This window comes from Haliotis rubra, unplaced genomic scaffold (genome assembly GCF_003918875.1).
Source record: "Haliotis rubra isolate DU_JTF1 unplaced genomic scaffold, ASM391887v1 Scf1305, whole genome shotgun sequence".
Lineage (NCBI taxonomy): Eukaryota > Metazoa > Mollusca > Gastropoda > Lepetellida > Haliotidae > Haliotis > Haliotis rubra.
Window position 1 is genome coordinate 15457 of NW_025765232.1, and position 11947 is coordinate 27403.

Consider the following 11947-nt stretch of genomic DNA (forward strand, 5'->3'; position numbering starts at 1 on the left):
GTATCTCCTACGTAGGACATACTATCTCCTACGTAGGACTTAGTATCTCCTACGTAGGACTCTTAATATATCCTTTTTAAGGATGGTTATTAAGTTGAGAAATGTTTGGCTATGCAGGACGTTAGATAGTCGAAATGTGAGTCAGTGAATATTCAGTGTTATACAGTGTTATTGTGTTTGTATTACGTTAGGGTGACGTGGACCCTGTTCTAATTGCAGTTATGGAGGTTTGGGTATGGTTATGTTTAATCTATCATACATACATCTATTCACACACACAAACACACACACACACACACACACAGAGGTGGGTGCGATGGTTGGGGTGAGGTTGTGATATGAAACTCGGGTTATAACACGACCTCCGCAAGCTGTTGCTTGTCTTGATGGGGCTAGGTTGGATCGGATGCAACGCTCTGTTTGCGGTTTTATCTGTAATTGTTTACAGGTCGACTTGACTGGGGTGGACAAGTGTTGAGTGCGGCGTAAAACAATACGAAATTCAAAAGGCAAAGAATTGTCATTATAGTTATTTGTATAAATATAAGGGGATACGTACACATAGATTGCCACCTATAGTCTAAGACACGTCTGTACACGCAGATTATGATTCATGTGCAACGACCTCTGAAATATCCAATGCATAATAGTAAAGTGTAACAAAGTGCAACATTATAACAGTGAACTAACTGCAACGCGTAGTAGTAGAGCAAACTGAACGCAAGGCAGTAAAGTATAACAGTCGGTCCAACACAGTACTAATGTGCAAACAATTAGTTGAACACATGACTCTAATAGTGAAGGAAACAGTAGTCTCTGTAGGAAATTGAAACACATGATAGTAGACTCTAACAGTAAAATGAAACACATAACTGTAGACTCTAATAGTGAATGAAACAGTGAAACAGGAGATTGTGTGCGTGTCTAGGGCTTTTAAGTCGACCGTTTCAGATTAATCCATATCAACGCATATCGATCATCTCCTACAGGAAATATTAAGATACTAACTACGTAGGAGATATTAAGTCCCTACGTAGGAGATACCCACTAAGTTTAGGAGATACTAACTCCTACGTAGGAGATACTAAGTCGTAGGAGATACGTACGGGAGATACTAAGTCCCACACGTAGGGAGATACTATGTCCCACGTAGGAGATACTAGGAGTCTAAGTCCCACGTAGGGAGATATTAAGTCCTACGTATGGTAGATACTAGGAGATACTAAGTCCCCGTAGGAGATACTATGTCCCACGTAGGAGATATTAAGTCCTACGTAGGAGATACAATTAAGTAGGAGATAGTAAGACCCACGTAGAAAATCTTTCACCACGTGGCCCTACTACGCTTCCGTAGAGCATGCCTAAGTCCTACTCCCAGTAGAAACCAGAATAAATAGGAATTAGACGTAGGAGATACTTATTACGTAGGAGATACTCATGTTAGGAGACACTAACTCGTAGGAGAGTATTAAGTCCTTAACGTCCAGGTGAGTGTGTGGTTCTGTGCATAGAGATACCTCCCAGGTCACTGATCAGTTGAAGTTAAGCAAACGTTGGGCGACCCAAAATCTTCACCGTGGAGAGTCCTTGGATGGGTGATCCGTTTTGGCAACTTGACTCCTGAGAGTTTTAATTCAGCCCCCTGCACCACACCGAAGCACATGTGTTACATGTAGTCTCACTTTAAGCAAGTGAGCTTTTCAAAACCGCCTCCGTTCACCCGGCAGAAAATGGTACCCGGTTGGATACGTCATGTGACTATTAGTCTTTTAGCGCCTCACAGGCAGCTTGGGTTATCCGGGGTAATAATGTGCTGATTGTTAGCGCTATGAGCATTCACCTAGTGAATGGAGTTTAGTGCATTATAAATGCACTTGTTATTATTATTTTTAATAATGAGAATGATAATTAGCACAAAAAATTAAACACTATGAAGAATGACTGCTTTTATCAGAGATTGCTGAAACGCGATGCTCCAATGAAAGGATCCTATGGTGTTCTTTATCAATTGCAGCCAGTTAGCCATGAAATACTAATGCAAACGCATAAATTAATAAGATATAATGTGGCAACGTGTTGAAATATGTATGGGTGTGGAACATTTCCACATTTTAACATGACCATTAAATTGTGCATAAGGCAGAAGGAACAAAGAACCCAGTCTTGTATGGCGGACACGGCAGAGCTCCACACTGGTACTCCACGTTGAACAACAAACGACCGTCATGGTCCTGGTAACTTCCTTCTGTTGCTTTTGGTTCTGAATCAAGGAAGATGTAATCAGCATTCCCAGCATCCGCGTGTTTTGGACCAACCAGGAATCCCCAGTACTCTGTGCGCCATCCTTCCATACACTCGTGTCTTCCAGGAACCAACGTGGCAGTGGACCGTGTGAGGCCCACACAGACAGAGCAAGGCGCATCTTCGTTGGTAAGGTCTGTCCTCCATATCTGTTCATATTCCGCCCCATACAGGTAGTTGAATTTGCCTGTTGTTCTGCTGAACGTCCGAGTGAACTGGGGTTCCGAGTGAGCACAAAGCATGTTTGAGCCCGAGCCTTTATGTGCAGAGTGACCTCCAACTGTAAATCCTGGAACAGAAACATATAACGTTAGTGCCCAAGAAAACCGACCGAGCCTCGACTATCCTCAAAGTCCATTTAGTGAGAAAGGCGAAGCATCTGTGAAAATCATCTGAATGGACAAGTGAAAACCAGTGAAGACTCCAGGTGTTTGGGTAAAGGAGGCACCATCCATTCCCCTCAACAAAATGGGCAGTTTGGTAGCCTAGTGGAAGTCCACGTAGCATAAATGTTTGACGGTGATTCATCTACATATGTTCATGGGGCCAAGTGGTTAAAGGGTTGGCTCGTCATACTGAAGACTCGAGTTCGATTCACCACATGGGGACAATGTGTGAAGCCTTTTAGGTGTCCCCGCCGCCACATTGCTGGAATATTGCCGAGTGTGGCGTTTAACAACATACAAACAACCATGTACCTGTACATGAGCTTTCCTGAGTATGAACTGACTAAATACTGGATTCAGGGACTGGTTCCCATTACAACTGACACTTCCGTCACATGTCACGTTAAAAACATACGCTATCAGCTGAACAGAATAGTTTTATATGCACCAGTTCAGGATTAGGGTAACTGTTTCTTGCTTTCGGAGAACAATAAAATCGCATGTAGCGTTTTGCCAATATATCTTTATAAAATCATCTATGGCTATATATTTACGCGTGTGTGTAAATATAACTTTGATAGTTTTATAAGTATCTTTCTTTAAATGTTGTGTAGCTACACTTCTTGTGTTTCTCGTTTTGCGATGCGTCCTTTCATGCTATGAAGTCTGGTGAGTCTATTCTGAATGTCGCTAAACCTGTGACCTGTATATCCAGAGGTGAAGTTTGTCATGATTCCAACACCGGAACAGTTCTTGTCGATTTTTCATTTATCAAACATCAGAGAAACAAAAGTAATCGGCGAGGATGGACTTGGTAATGCACGTATCTGTCCTAATGTGAGTAACTGTTGAACCTCCAAGAAACAGTGTTATGAAATGACTTGTGACTCGGCATGTGCTTTAATCGCTGTCTTGTCTCATATATGTTACGGTTTAGAAATTACTGAGATAAAAGGCTTGTGAGTCCCCTTTAAACCAGCAAAATAGAACACAGACACGTCAATAATATACAATAATATATTGAAAGAATAATAAACAACTTTACAATGAATGACTATACAGATTTCTAATACAATACTATTGAGTCAGAAATATAAAATATTAACTCACCAAATATCGATATTCCCAGTAAAAACAGATGCACTGGTTGAAGATTGTTGACAGCTGTGAAAGTTCAATGTGGGCGAATGGGAGGTCTTTTTAGTGGTGAAACGACGATGTTAGCAGACAGGTGAGCGTAAATCGAAAGCAGTAGTTGTCCATCTCAACAACCATCCCTTATATACCTATTATACAGTTCCAGACTTTTCCAGCGAAATCCACGCCACAACACAATCATCGATACGCTTCTCGGCCCTTCTCTCCCGCCGGAAGCAACAACAACAAAGAGGAGGTATCTCTAACTCCTAAGCTTAACTCTCTTAACAGGTGAAATTACATAGCCTAGTTCAAGATGTGAGTTCAAATCCACACTCATCGCTTTAAATGTTTGTGACCCATAATTAACCAAACACACATCCTTGTATGATATATGTATACTTTTTTCCGCATTTCTGACACGTTCAGGTGTAACTTATCCTGTTGTGAAGTTCTATAGGAAATATTGGTAAATTCAACAGTCATTTGAAAAGTGGTCAACTGACGCAAGTGTTAAACAAACATTCTTTGGAGAAGTTACTCAGCTCCAGACAACGCTTTTGATGTCATTGTGAACATCGTGAGAGATCACCTGTAACCAAGACCCATCGTAATTGCAGACCGTTTCTGTTTCCATAAACGAGATCCGAAACCTGGCGAATGTGTCATCTCTGTGTAGATAAGCTGGAGCGTTTGTCTCAATGTTGTTAAAGTGGTGCCAACCTAAATGACCCACACAGATACCTTTTCGTTTTCCGATTTAGAATAGAGACTATTCAAAGGTGGCTATTGACAGATGACAACTAAATTGCATAACAATAATACCAATTCTAAGTCAGTTCACAAACTTTAAACAGTCGGATAGGAATTATTTATTCTCTCAAGACACATTTTCATTTCAGCTGTCTGTCCATGATTACAAATAATGTATGGTCACAATAATGTATGGTGCATAACTCGTTACAATTTCAGCGTCCTTAACACATTTTATATTAGTCATACAAGTAACAAACTGAGAGTAACAAGTAACTCAAAGTGACAACAAAAGGAAAGAAAACGGTCATGTTACAATACACACATAGAGTATAATTCACACGTATTGTAACCAAACAATACAAAGTCAGTTCACAAACTTTAAACGGGCAGACAGGAATTATATATTCTCGCAAGACACATTTTCATTTGAGAAACATTTTGACAATGTTTGACTTTTACATATGCATCTTCTTTAAAGCAAACATGTGTTAACATCGATTCTTATGAAGAAATACGTCATCAACAACTTTACTGACAATCTATTTAATCATTGACAATAAAACTAACTGAAGACAATAATACAAACATAGATTAACGGTAAAATGTTACACGAGCTAACCATTATCAACCTATCAGAAATACTTCGGGAGGCATGGTCTAATTTCTTTCGGTTGTTCGAAAAACAAATGAAAAGGATGTGTCTGGTTTGCATGTCAAATGCCTCGGAATAATTTTTGATAATGAACTAAACACGAATAACTAACTAATTGTTCGTATATTCGATCCTATTTCATCTCGCTTTAACACTTACACTAAAATTGAAAAGTGTCAGATCTGTCAAAAGAATTGTTCAATTACGTTTTTATAACTTGAAATATGTTTAACGGATATGTGTTCTGACAATTCATGATCGTAATCTGTACATGAGAACAAAACAGACAATAAATAGCTATGTTTACAGACTAAGTTTGATTCACCACGTCACGTCACATCAGCGTCAGCAATTACCGTTTGGTCACAAGAATGTATGATACATAACTCGTTACAATTTCAGGGATTCTTAACAGGTATTTCATTAGTCGTACAAGTAACAAACTGAGAGTAACAAGTAACTAAAAGTGAGAACAAAAGGAAAGAAAACGGTCATGTTACAATACACACATAGAGTATAATTCACACGTATTGTAACCTCAGGACGTAATTGACCAATCAGTGGGTCCAAGTTGCTAGATTATATGAAAACGTTTATGTACAGGATGATGCGTTGTGCATATCCTACAACTGTAGAGTAACATTAGCCACTAGGTCTTGGCACAGTGTTCTGAGACTTGTCTGAGAGTCTGGTTGACGAAACTGAAGAACCACCACAACGTAGGTCACCAAAGTTCCAACAATCTGTAACAATAATAAAGTATCCATTTTGTAAACCATGTCCCTCAAATTAAAGAGTCTACAAAATATTTGTTTAATCTCATGAACATCAACATGAGAAAATGCCCAAAATGTTTACGTAATATAATATTCTTCATATAAACAAACTCTGTATAAATGAACTTGCACTGAGGAGAGTCGGCGGGCTGATAGTAAAGAGGCCATAAACGTTGTACCCAAGTGTTGTCCCAGTTAGTAGGCTTGTGAACTGGTTCACCTGTGAAAAAGTTGTCTCGGTAATGAAAAATAATCTCAAACTCCTCGTTGTATATATATTTCGGTTAACATCACTCACTCACTCCTCTCACTCACTCACACACTCACTCACTCACTCACTCCTCACTCACTCACTCACTCACTCACTCACTCACTCCTCACTCACTCACTCACTCACTCACTCACCCACCCATACACCCACCCTCTCGCTCACTAAACCCACCCACGCTGGCTCCCTGCGTCCCTACCATCCACCCACCCTCCACACACACACACACACACACACACACACTCAGTTACTCAGTCACTTACTTACTCACTCACTCAATCAATCAATCAATCAATCAATCAATCAATCAATCAATCAATCAATCAATCAATCAATCAATCACTCTCCAGATTTTCCTTGGAACTCACCGCTCTCATGGTTGTTTCTCTAAGGTTGTGATCTTCAGCATGTATGCAAGAGCAGCATGAGCCTGTTGTGAAAACATCGGAATGTGAACTTTTTGCGCAATGGACAAATGTTTCATGTGTCGAATGGTACGATTAAAAAAGAAAAAAAGAAAAAGTATTCAGCGCCTCGGGCGAGAAAGTGTTTTTTATGTGGAGCTCGGTAATTACCTGTCCATTTAACCCGTCATGTCTCAATGTGATAGAGAAACGCCCTGATTTTCAAGCTCTGTAATTCAAGGTAAAGCATGCATTGAAGAGCAGTGTGAGCCTGTTATGAACAGTGATCCATTTGTGTTATGGACAAGTCATTCGTCGAATGATTCTATTACAAATCCAACAGGTGTGTGCCTGACCCGAGTAAATGCTTCCAATTATCCATGCATGTTACAGTGGGAGATATTAAACCATTGAATTTGTAGCTCTGCATTGTTCCCCAAACTGTCCACCAAACCATACATTGTCACGCGGACTTTGAATGATGCAGTATCCTACAATTGTACACATAGACGACTAACAAGGTTTCCGAAATAATAAATTGTGATTTGACTCCTCTGATTAACCAATCAAAACCGTTAGCAAAGGCTCTGTCTCAGGAAATATTACATGTTAAATCTGATGTCCACTGCAAGATTGAAATGCATTTTTCCTGTACAGCAACGTTAACCTGTTCTTCACGTTACACAATGTTCTTGACTTAAATGACAAATTACCCCATACAACAGGCCGACAAAATGGAACTGTAAGAGCAGCTGATGGTCCTCAAAATTTGAGGCTAAGGGTACCAATCTCCTGTCTGCGTTGCTACATTCGTACCACCAGTTAAATGTCCCCCATAACTTCACTGAAACAGTCCGTCACACCCCAATCTCTATCAACTTCGTGATGGAGGAAGGCCCAATGAGGCCTGTGAGAAATTGTCAGACACGAGAAAACTACTGAAAAACCATGACGCTTTGGTGGTTAACCATGCGTGGAATGGTTAGTCGGTGTGAAGGGAAGGGTTCGAATGGAGACGAGTGATGACTCAAAGCGACATCATTAAGGGGAACCTGGCATGAATGCAAGAAGAGGTCCTGCCACATTCACATGTGTCTAGACAAACATGCTTCATAATATTGCCCTTTAGGGATCACAAAGTCAATCTACATACTCACCTTTACATTTACTCTCACACCTATAATGGACATGGCGATGCATCCCACGCTACAAAAGAGCAGGATCAACGTACACAGGGCAACATTACTTTGTGATTCCATGCGTGTCATAATGACATACAATGAAAAGCATGAAAGCGGGAGTGACATGAAGAATGCTATAAATTGCACGAAAGCAATGAAGTCACCAAATCCAGATATTAAACTACAGATGTGCTTGTGTCGTCCTATTATGGCCTTCAGTTGCTCATTACTTTCATAGTGACATTCAGAGGCAGATTCTGATCGGAATGTCTGGCTTTCTTCACGCTTTGTATACTCTTCAACACACCGTTCCATAATGGTGTTTATCACGTCAAGTTCCGAACACAATGGGTATGATCCAATCACTGACCGAATAGCCAAGCTCGAGCGTGAAGTGCACAAAATGAAATAATTGATTACTGTTGCCAAATAGTTCCACCACCCCAAAGCTGCGTCGACAACAAATGCAATCTCTCCGACTTCGGGTATGGCGAGGGCATATGTTAACATGAACACTGGCATAAAAATCCCAATGGACATCACAAACGCTACAAGTATCCTACTTTTCTGTACCATGTCTTTCATATTTTCATGAACACCGTAACACTGTTCATACAAGTGGAAATCCTTAACCCAAGACTGATATCTTCCATTCCGAAAGTTCAATGAGGACCATGTACAACCACAAGATCCTATAATATTCATAATCAGAAATTGAAAAACGATAATCCATTCACTTGACATTGGTTCAAAGAATGCAAGTTTATAAGCAAGTATTCCAGTGTAAATCCAAATATAAGAGTTTCCGATGACGCAGTAAAGTATATGGAACCACCCATATTTGTGAAGCAGTCTGAAACGGTAGTCACTACATCCAATATTCTCCACAGTAACACGTGGGCCAGTGCATACTCCACAAACACGCATCAAGGTTATCACTGGGTTAAGGGATGTAGAACAGACATGGGGTTAGTTGTTTCTTTGTTTTCATTAGACGAAGTGGATGCACGCTGTGGCTGAACACGAGACATGATAATAAAGAGCACACTTGCTTCACGTCAATCCGGCCAGGAGTGTGATTATATCACATCAAACGCCGACTTTTATCGAGGAATCTGGAGATATTAAGGTATTTAAAATTGTTCAGCAAATGGACCATACTCAGTGTGTATGCACGATGCAGTGTAGCTTGTTTACATTACACTTAGACGTAATAGCGTGGTGTAGGTAAAACCGCCACATATGGATATAAGATAAGCCAATCGATCAGAATCAAACTTTTGCAGAAATTGAGTTTTGTGAAAGCTGAGAAAAACATGAATTTTGATGAATATCAAACACCTTTGTAGATCACAGAAAACATACATCAATAAAATATTATATGAACACGAATGTGCATCACACTGAGGTAAAGGTAGCTTTGATGGAGTACTATTTAACATGGGTTCAGGTGCGACGAATGTCATATAAAATGACTCAGCAGAGACAATTCCGACTCTATATTTGCTTGATATGATAATGTATGTGTACATTTATGCTTCCTGTATGAAAGTATTGATTCTGCAATATCGTCTGGCGATATTTACTTTCACTCTAACACTTCAACCAGGCTTCACCTAATACGGTAACAGCAAGTCAAATGGAGCACACTGATGATTGAAAGAACAATCTGTTACACGGAATGTACGAAAATGTTGTATAATGGTGTCAATATCATCAGATAGAATATGAAATGCCAAACCTGGGGAATATACCTTTCAGTAATTTTGGATCAGTTGCAGCCTAGATTCCTAGTACAGAAGATCGAATGACAGTTAACCTGTACAGGTCCTTAACATTTGCATAAGTAAGGGCGTCCGTTACGAATCGTTTACACCGACAATCGTCCCGAACCAGGCACCCCACGTGCAGATGCAGTTGCTGTTGCTGCGGAAATCAGAGGTTCTTTCACTTCGTGACCGATCCTGGGTAGAATTGGTTTGTTGGTATTGGTAGCATAAACAATATGAGGCCAGGTTTAATCAAACTAGTCTTAACAGCAACGAGAAAAGTCAGCGAGATCTGTAGAGTGAAAACCGTAGATTAAATGTCAACATGGAAAGACACAGGAACACAAAGTTCTAATTTACCCTGCTTACCTTTCATGCATGCGTCGGTTGAGAAAAACTTCCCCAGTTTACTGTTAGGGATGTTTTGACTACTGTTAATTTTCATTTGATTATTGTTTTTTTTAAAAGAAATTGAATTTTTTAACAAATTCTAATTATATGTCTGGTAAATAGATAATGTATTTGGATGTTTTACAAATTTCGTGCACTCTCCGCAGCGCTATTATTGGTCACTCGGGTGGCTCCAGTAACAACGGTACAACCCCCGTCTCTAAATTATAATGCTCAAACTACTGCCACTCCCAGTCTTGTCATTTCCGATCTTGCAGACTACCATGTCTCAATTCTTCTGGGAGTCATCACCCTTGCTGTCACCTCTATTCTTCTCCTCCTGATCTATCAACGCAATACTCGGACTCACAATGGTCTCGTTCTGGAACTCACCACTGGTCCAGAATGTATCACTGTCCCAGTTCTGTCTCTCAGCCTCTGCCCGTCCTATTGGGACGTGCATCCTCCTTTTACTGTAGAACATCTCCGTGTCTCAGGGTACTTCTTTCCCACCCTCACTGTCGACTGGCCTGCCTTCACAGTCACTAATCTTCTGACCAAAACCGCAATAACTGTCCCCAACAGTCTGCAAGTCTCTTTCTTTACTGCCCGTAATTAGCTCCAGAGAATGTTCACCCAACCTTTTGCTGCCTACATCTTAATGGTTCATGATGGTCGTTATCAAATCATAAATCATTCCTCTATGTAAAAAGAGTTTTAAGTGGGCTGTCTGCGCAGTACATACCTAGTGTCATATCACTATATTGTTTGTACATTCTTTCACTGAAGTTTATTGTGTGTTTTGTATTGTATGCATTATAGTATCGTTACATCTTTGTCTTTACAATAGCAGAAGCTAAACAAAAGGCTTTTGCGGTCAAAAGATCCACGAGGCCCCGGGGTACTATAATAGTGCCAAAATTTACCTTACTTTTCTTCAAGTTTTTATCTATTTTGGATTTGTTTTACAATCTTATAATTTTACATTCTTAGTCCAGTTAAGTCACATAGTTTTCAGAACCTACATAACTATTCTCAAATCTATAACATTCAAGCTGCCAGAACCGGACTAGCGACTCTGGGAGATTAGTAAGTGCTAGGCCACTGCTCTTTGTGTCTCAAACAAACAGTGATTATCAGAGTAGGTGCATTGTCGAGCTAGACACGACTGGCGAACCCAAAATAATTAACAAAGGACACCGACCCGAACGGTAACATTCCACCAGCAATTATGTTTTCCAATTAGCTAACTTTCCCCCAGCTTTGGCTACCCAGCTTTGTCAAACTTGCGTAATATGACCAGTTTGTCATGCGGTCTTCGACTTGCTTTCAAATTCGGACAGGAGATTCGGGTATAAATACAGGTGTAGCTCGCCACTGAGTTATTCCTGTTTTGCCTGAGATCCTCTCTGTTTGTATTTGAAGGTAAGTCACTTTTACTTGTTACTTTTTCATTTGGTTAAATTTGCTTAAAGTCCTTCTAACCGTGTTACCCAGCTTGAACAATGAAATCATCTTACTTATTCTAAAGTGCTGCTCGAATTTTCCGTTTAGTCGCTATATGTTAATTCCTTGTAGTTTAAATAGATATTGAATAGGTTATGAATAATAGCGAATCCCAGATAAGGAATCATTACTGTCCTAGGCCACCATTAGTGTACCAGAAGCCTAAACTATCTCAGCTAGAATATACCGCTCACTTTAGTTACTGGAGTCGTGGATGCCGATCGTCAATAACGTGTGTAACGTTTAGAACATATTCCAAGAATCTGTATTTTTATCTCTGCCATATCACTTGTGATATTGTTTGTAATGTCTATACGAATATTGTCTACAGCTATGTATCTATTTTCTGATTTCCGTTAGCAGAAGGTATTTATTTAAAGATAACCAGTCTGTGACCGTATATGTCAAGAATATATTGCTC

At 39.9% G+C, this 11947-nt stretch overlaps 1 protein-coding gene across 1 annotated transcript; it reads right to left on the reverse strand.

Annotated features, from left to right (window-relative positions):
* Positions 1-2076: 2076 nt before the first annotated feature.
* On the reverse strand, positions 2077-10504 carry LOC124267355. The gene is made up of 5 exons (XM_046702268.1): positions 10391-10504; positions 9549-9602; positions 6895-6909; positions 6120-6228; positions 2077-2590 (listed from the first exon to the last, which is right to left on the reverse strand). Exons 1-5 carry the CDS (start codon positions 10502-10504, stop codon positions 2124-2126), a joined length of 759 nt encoding a protein of 252 aa, XP_046558224.1. The 3' UTR covers positions 2077-2123.
* Positions 10505-11947: the final 1443 nt, after the last annotated feature.

What these genes read in the sequence shown, in the direction of transcription:
- LOC124267355 (XM_046702268.1), bottom strand. Translation starts at nt 10,504, where the DNA reads ATGTTCTACAGTAAAAGGAGGATGCACGTCCCAATAGGACGGGCAGAG. An exon ending in AGTTCCAGAACGAGACCATT is followed by an intron (nt 9,603 to 10,390) that starts GTGAGTCCGAGT and finishes TATATTCCCCAG; the next exon opens with GTTTGGCATTTCATATTCTA. An exon ending in TGCAAGTTCATTTATACAGA is followed by an intron (nt 2,591 to 6,119) that starts GTTTGTTTATAT and finishes TTTCTGTTCCAG; the next exon opens with GATTTACAGTTGGAGGTCAC.